This window comes from Oscarella lobularis, chromosome 17 (genome assembly GCF_947507565.1).
Source record: "Oscarella lobularis chromosome 17, ooOscLobu1.1, whole genome shotgun sequence".
Classification (NCBI taxonomy): Eukaryota; Metazoa; Porifera; class Homoscleromorpha; order Homosclerophorida; family Oscarellidae; genus Oscarella; species Oscarella lobularis.
Genome location: NC_089191.1, coordinates 1419489 through 1426201, shown reverse-complemented (window position 1 = coordinate 1426201; position 6713 = coordinate 1419489). Strand labels below are relative to the sequence as shown.

The 6713-nt window shown below is 43.8% G+C and overlaps 1 protein-coding gene across 1 annotated transcript; it reads left to right on the top strand.

The window, feature by feature from the left end:
• The first annotated feature begins 5452 nt into the window (after positions 1-5452).
• LOC136197579 (tigger transposable element-derived protein 6-like) lies at positions 5453-6406 on the top strand. The gene has a single exon (XM_065987372.1). The coding sequence runs from the start codon at positions 5453-5455 to the stop codon at positions 6404-6406; it is 954 nt and encodes a 317-aa protein (XP_065843444.1).
• The last annotated feature ends 307 nt before the right edge of the window (positions 6407-6713 follow it).

The window sequence follows — 6713 nt, the reverse complement described above, 5'->3', positions numbered from 1 at the left end:
CACGGCACGTGCACAACCTAAAGCTAAAAAACTCCAGAAGGCCCAACGTCTCAAATAACCCACCTAATCCAAACCTCACCATAATCCCACCCTCTCCCGCCCTACCCAACGGCTAGAAAAGAACGTAACGACCTCCTTCCCTCACAAAGACCCCGCCCCTAGCCCCAATACAGCATCTCTAATACGAACCTCATTGGAATTGCAATGGGTTCCCGCTAAATTGCGACGGCTTTTCGCTAAAAAGCGGCACATTTTGCTACGTCCATAATGTTTTTGGAGCGAAAAAAGCTTTGCAGATGGCCAGAGACGCGAACCAATTTCTAAAATCCCTGCGAGCGAAATACCCAGACGACGCGATCTGGGCTGAGTATGAGCGCGCCGTGCACGAAAGTGACAACGAATCGAACCAGGAGTCCTCGGGCTTTTTCGCCCTCATGGCTCGAAAGAGATACAATAAAGGTAACGAGAAAAACAATCCACCCTTACCTAAACGACACGCACCAATGCGTAGGCGAAAGACGAAACGCCGCGGACGACCGCGGATACGATAACAATTTGTTAACAAATTGTTATTCAGAAGTTTGTTATTCAAAAAGCCGTCAGCTAAGTTTTCCCTCACAACCAATCTTCCGCTTTGCTTTCGACACGAAAATCTACTTTCACGCGAAAAGCGGTAATCATTACTCCATGGTAGATAATCCCGTTAATTCTGGGGTAAATTGATTGGTTTAGCACCATAATTGGGAAGCGAAAAAACAATGATAAATTTGCGGATTTTTCTTACGAGTACGATTAAAATTCCCGTGTTTCTGCCTTTAGACTCTCCGGAGAAAGTCGTCTTTGAGGATAGAAATTGAAAACGGAGGCAGCCGGGCAGCTGGTCGCCAAAACTTTATTTTTTACTTAGAGAAAAAGAGGACGTCTGCTGCTAAAGCCTTTTGTTCGTGACGTCACCTCTGACTGCCCAGTTGCGACGAGGCGAGGAACGACAAGAAGTTGAAGAAACCTTAGTAATTAACGAATCTATTTCTTGGATTTGTGAATTGCGGTAGTTACATTTTCTATCAGCGTACGCAAGTCCCTCTAAGTCATGCAGCTCCCAAAGCGATGAGGTCGTGTTACACCATTTATAGAAAACGGGAGAAACTTTTTGTCCCTTAGCTGCGGCAACGTAGTTAGAATTTGTCGTGGATTTTCTCCATGCGGAAACAAAGAGGCTAGACGTAGAATTAATGCTGTTACAAACACGCTTTCTGACGCCTTGCAAAGTCGCTAATTAAATAATTTCTTTTGATGTACAAAATTCTCCTCTCAGAATCCTAATCTTGTAGTCGTGCAGCGGTTTTGGAACATCATGCTTTTGGGACAGCTGCCTCCAAACGACGCAGTTGTTCTGGAAGTCTCTTTAAGAGTCAAAGGCTTTTACTGACCTGCCGCGTTTAGACGCACCACCGTTGGGCTAATGGACCTAACGTAAGCGAAAGCACATCCCGTATATCACCGCGCCTTCGACTCAGCGATTTTGGAACGACATTAGGGTTTTTGAAACGCGCTCCGAACCGAGTATTTAGGTCTATTTTTTAAAGCTAAATTTATCAGCTTTTTCTCTAAGCAAGCTGTTTTTAATTAAATAAATGTAACAGTTTTGAATAATGCTGGTTTAGAGAAAGCCGGTAAATAATAAGTTTTTGAACACCATGTTTAGGTATGCAACACTGTTTGCGACTTTAAGTACACACTTTTGCTCATGAAAAAACTGTTGATGAGAATATGAAATAATACGAATCTTACAAAGGCTGTCATTTTCTTTTGTGAGAAGTTTCATTCGCTCTTCAGAAATAGAGGACGTCAGTCAGTAATATCTAACTCTTCTTTGCCAGACTGTAATGTATTAAATACGCATATTATATACGGTGTTTCATGACGCCGACATGACGCCTTACTGTGTCTGCGCTACAATCGCAACTTTTGAAAACTAAAAACCTGAATGCCTAATCGTTGCCATGAAAAACAGCTTGAAGAAAAGGCGTTCTTCTCCACTGAAAGCAAGCTGTTTTCAAAACACCGACATTCAGATTATTAGAAAGATACATTAGTAGAAGCTTCAATGTCTGCACCAACAGAAATCGGGTATGCTGCGGTTTCCACGTGGCCAATCTTGCAAGCCCAATGAAGAGAAGTAGTGCCGTTCTAAAAGTCAATTAGGAAACCTATAATGATGTAATATACGCCCGACATCTACCGTTAAAAGACGTTAGTCCCTTTCCTAGCTCCTGAACTTAGCGTTTACAATAATACTTAGAAACGACAGAACTAATGATACAACATTCCATCAAATAGGAGATAATGCTACGAGGAAAGATTCCTTTCAAAAGTGAAAAGAAAACGTATTTGTCTGATTCTTCAGTATTTAATCCCACTTCAACCAAAAGCTGGAAATATTTGAAGATCTTCTACCGGTGAATGCTTAAGCTCCATCGAGAGCCCCGTCTACAGGCCTTTTTTAGCAATATTAACTTCAAATATCTTTTCTTAAGCTGTCTGGCGTGAATACTGCACCCTCTCTAAATAAGTAAATAATAAGGTTGGGCACTTGATGAGGTTTCATAATATCAAGACTACATTCAACAAAAAATTTGCCAACCTTTATACGTCCCTAGACACTTGCCATAGCCAAAGCTCTATCGCAATTCTACAGTCATACGGGCAGCCACAATCTTTAACAAATATGCAGGCAGTAAACTTACTTTACTCTTACGAATTCTGCACCCTCTCTCCCAATTATAAAATTCAGTACTCTTTCTTTTACTCTGAAAGCTGCTTCAAGAAACGGTATTCTCGCCCACTTCCATTCAGAAATTCATTGTAGTAAACACAGCTATTCCAAACAATGAGTATCTTGTTTTGAGCTTCAATGTCTGCTTCGTCTTCTAAGATCAAGCGCTTCGCCATTTCGACAAAGCCAAGCGATCATGCCCAATGAAGAGAAGTGTAGTTGCTCTGAAACATAGTAATAATTTAGAAATTCCATTCCATTTCAACTCCTTATCGCGCTGTCACTACTGCGATACCGTTTCTTCGTTTTTCGCCTATTACGTGGCACAGTTTGCTAGCAATAGATTATAAAAGATTTGGGAAGTACCACAGTAATTAGTTCAGTGCGCTCTACTGCATTTTTGGTGTAAACGTTCAGTGGCCAGTTTTTTGTCGCCAAGATTTCGGTGACTATTTTTCGAAGGCTTGCTTTAGGCAAAATTCTTCCCCAGGATCTGGACCTGAGTTGGAGTTAATCTCTTTGGACCGAAACACCGCCATGTCTACTAAAAACGCTAGTGCAACGTAGGTGTTCTTGCAATAAAGTTATTACCTCTCTTCTTTTGGTACTTTCTCTTGCTTCGATAGTGCTTTGCCAAAGAATTATAAAAAACTTAAATTCGTCCCAGAGAAACGTGGAACGCAGAGGCGCCTTACCATTTGAGATCATTAATACCCCAGATATGTGATCGTTTTTGACAAAGCTGGCTTCGATTAGCGAAACTATCAAAGACAGTATGGTTATTTACTGCGAAGTAAACCTGTGTGTAAAACTGCTTTTCGTGGAGGTGCGATCAAGACTAGCACAACAATCGCTTTTTTTGAAAGTCACAAAAAATTTCTACACACTGAAGGGCTTTTCGAGGTTTTTACACTGCCACAGACCACAAGAGATGTTGTTGAAATGCTGTCATTGACCCACGCTGTTGATAAACGCAGGAGCAGACAGTGACTCATCACCGTTGCCGAAAATGTGCGATATCTTTGCCAGACAAGGGTTAGCACTCCGGAGAGATGGAAACAAGAATGATGATAAGTATAGGTTATCACATGGCGTTGAGGGCGATACGGGATTTATCATCCCGACACCCGAGGGAAACTGAGATAATTGCCCGAGGCGAAGCCGAGGGCTGTTAACAATGTTTCCCGAGGTTGGAGGGATGAGAAAATCCCGAATCGCCCGAGAAAGCCAAGTGATGACATACTTACATCCCGGTTACTGTAATAAAAGCGCGGTGTTGGGGCTCATCGCTGTGCTGGGTTGCGGCGGTTGGGTGGGTAGCGACGCGGGATTTGATAGCTGGGTAGGCTAATATGCTGCGCGGGTTCGAGACCAGTTTTTTCCACTTTTTTTAAATGCGCAACACTTAGAACGCGTTAATAGAGGCTATTCGCGCGTATTCCAACTGCGAATTCGATGTTCTAATTCGCGAACGAGGCATGGAAGACGGGACCTTTCTCAATAACAGCGGGTGATATGAGAGCCGGGACCTTTCCCATATCACCCGTTGTCATTGACAGCGGCTGATAAACCCATATCATCCCGTTGTCACTTGACAACGGGATGATATGGGCTTTATCACCCCGCCGGCGCCTTTGATCCGCCCACGCAACGGGATGTAATTTTACACAGCTGATTTGGTTGCGAGAAGTTGATCAACCCTATTTGGCCACGTGGTTAAAACGTAAACAAAATAATTACACAAGCGCAGTAATTCAAAACAAACTTCTTTCTATCATGGCTCCCACAATTCTTCGAGATATTGGTGAAAGCGTTAGAAGTGCTAGGTGCTTTTTAATAATGGCGAACGAGGTGACTGATGCATCAAAAAGAGAAAGGTTGTCATCTGCTTCAAAACGTTTGATGAGAAGAAGTACGAAGTGCATGGAGATTTTGGTACTGTTATTTTGTTCGCTGAAAGTCTCTTTTGGCTCCAGCTAATTACGGTGACGTTACCACAAATCAAATCACAAGACCAAGCTCCGCCAGAATGCATGTACTATTTTTGCAGAAGTGAAGATCGAGCCTATACTTACGAACATACTGTGCGAGCACCACTCCTTCAACATGGAATACCGTCTCTTTTGAATGCCGAGCATCAGCCTGTCATGAATGAACCAAACTGAAAGCCAGATCTTTTGAGACGCGTTTATACACGTACCTGTTTTGCTGCATGAAAATGTTTTGTCTTACAACACGACACGAATTGCTCTCTAACAGGTGCAGACAATTTAACATAAATATTCAGACAAAGATTACAACTTCTGTTTTTCTAAAAGCGTCCCACCCAACATGAACGATAACAGTCACTTTGCTGAAATCTTCTCTGCTTTTTATGGGGCCCGTGCGCACTGTAGTGCCCTTTTCGGACTTTCGCGACTGGGACGATTTTTTTCGAAAGCTAGCAACGCGGTTCTACATACAGTAGTCCCTCGCTTGAGCGACCCCTCTCGCAAGCGACCACCTCTCTTGAGCGACCAAATTTTGGAGCACGGACTCACTGTAGCACATCTTTACCTCTTGTGAGCGACCACCTCGGTAGTGCGACCAGCGACCGGGGTATTTTGCGACCTTAAGTAACGTGCGTTAGCCTCTTGCACGCGATTGTTGTTTGCAGCTGCCGAAGCCCACGCCTCGATGCCTAAGGATAAACAACGTAGGGTTCTCACCCTAAAAGAAAGATTAGATGTTCTTCGCCGAGTTGAAGGAGGGAGGTCGTGCCGGGCTGTCGCTACGGAGCTAAAAGTTGGTAAAACCCAGATTCAGAACATTCTCAAGGAAAAAGAGAGCTTACTCAAACAATGGGCCGAAGAAGGTAACTCTCAAAGGAAGTACACGAAGCCTAGGCGTTCTCCGTTTGACGAACTTGATGTTGTCGTGTGGGAATGGTTTGTAAGGGCTCGTGCCAAAAACATTCCCGTTAGCGGGCGCATACTTCAGGAGCGAGCAAGGCAATATTCTGTAGAATTAGGCTACGACTCTTTTACCGCGTCTAACGGATGGCTGCAAAGATGGCAGAAGCGACATAACGTCAAAATGGCAGTCCTGTCCGGGGAAGGCGCAGACGACGATGAAAACGTAGTGTCGGACTTGAAGGACAGACTGGAAAGAATATGTGAGGGATACGAATTAGGCGACATCTTCAACGCTGATGAAACTGGACTTTTCTTCCGAGCTCTGCCTACTCGATCATTAGTTAACGCCGTGAAAGGTGAACAAGCGAAAGGCAGGAAAAAGGCAAAAGAGCGAGTGTCAGTTCTTCTTGAGTGTTCCGCCACTGGGGAGAAACTCAAGCTTCTTGTCATTGGTCAAAGCGCAAAGCCGCGGTGCTTTAAAGGACTTGCCAGCACAGCATGTCTTCCTGTGGATTACCGCAGCAATAGGCGAGCGTGGATGACGATCAAACTCTTTGAAGAATGGCTAGATAAGCTGAATCAGAGTATGCAACAAAAGGGTCGTTCCATTTTGCTCCTTGTTGACAACTGCAGCGCGCACCCTGATGTTCATCGCTCCAACGTCAAATTGGTTTTTCTTCCGCCAAACACGACTTCCAAGTTGCAGCCATGCGACGCGGGCATAATTCAGCAGTGAAATTAGTGTATCGAAAGAAGTTGCTCCGTCGGGTTATAAGTCTCATGGACGATGCTGCTTCTGCAACAGAAATATGCAAGGCTGTAAACGTTTTTGACGCAATAATGTGGCTCAAGTGTGCCTGGGATGCCGTGAGCAACGTCACAATTCATAAACGAATGTCGGTCATAGGTCTCTGTATGTATATAAACGAATGTCCTTCATAGGTCTCTGTATGTACATAAACGAATGTCGTTCATAGGTCTCTGTATGTACATAAACGAATGTCGTTCATAGGTCTCTGTATTTACATAAACGAATGTCGTTC

Bases quoted from the DNA above. Each gene is read 5' to 3' on its own strand.
- LOC136197579 (XM_065987372.1), top strand. From the start codon at position 5,453: ATGCCTAAGGATAAACAACGTAGGGTTCTCACCCTAAAAGAAAGATTA.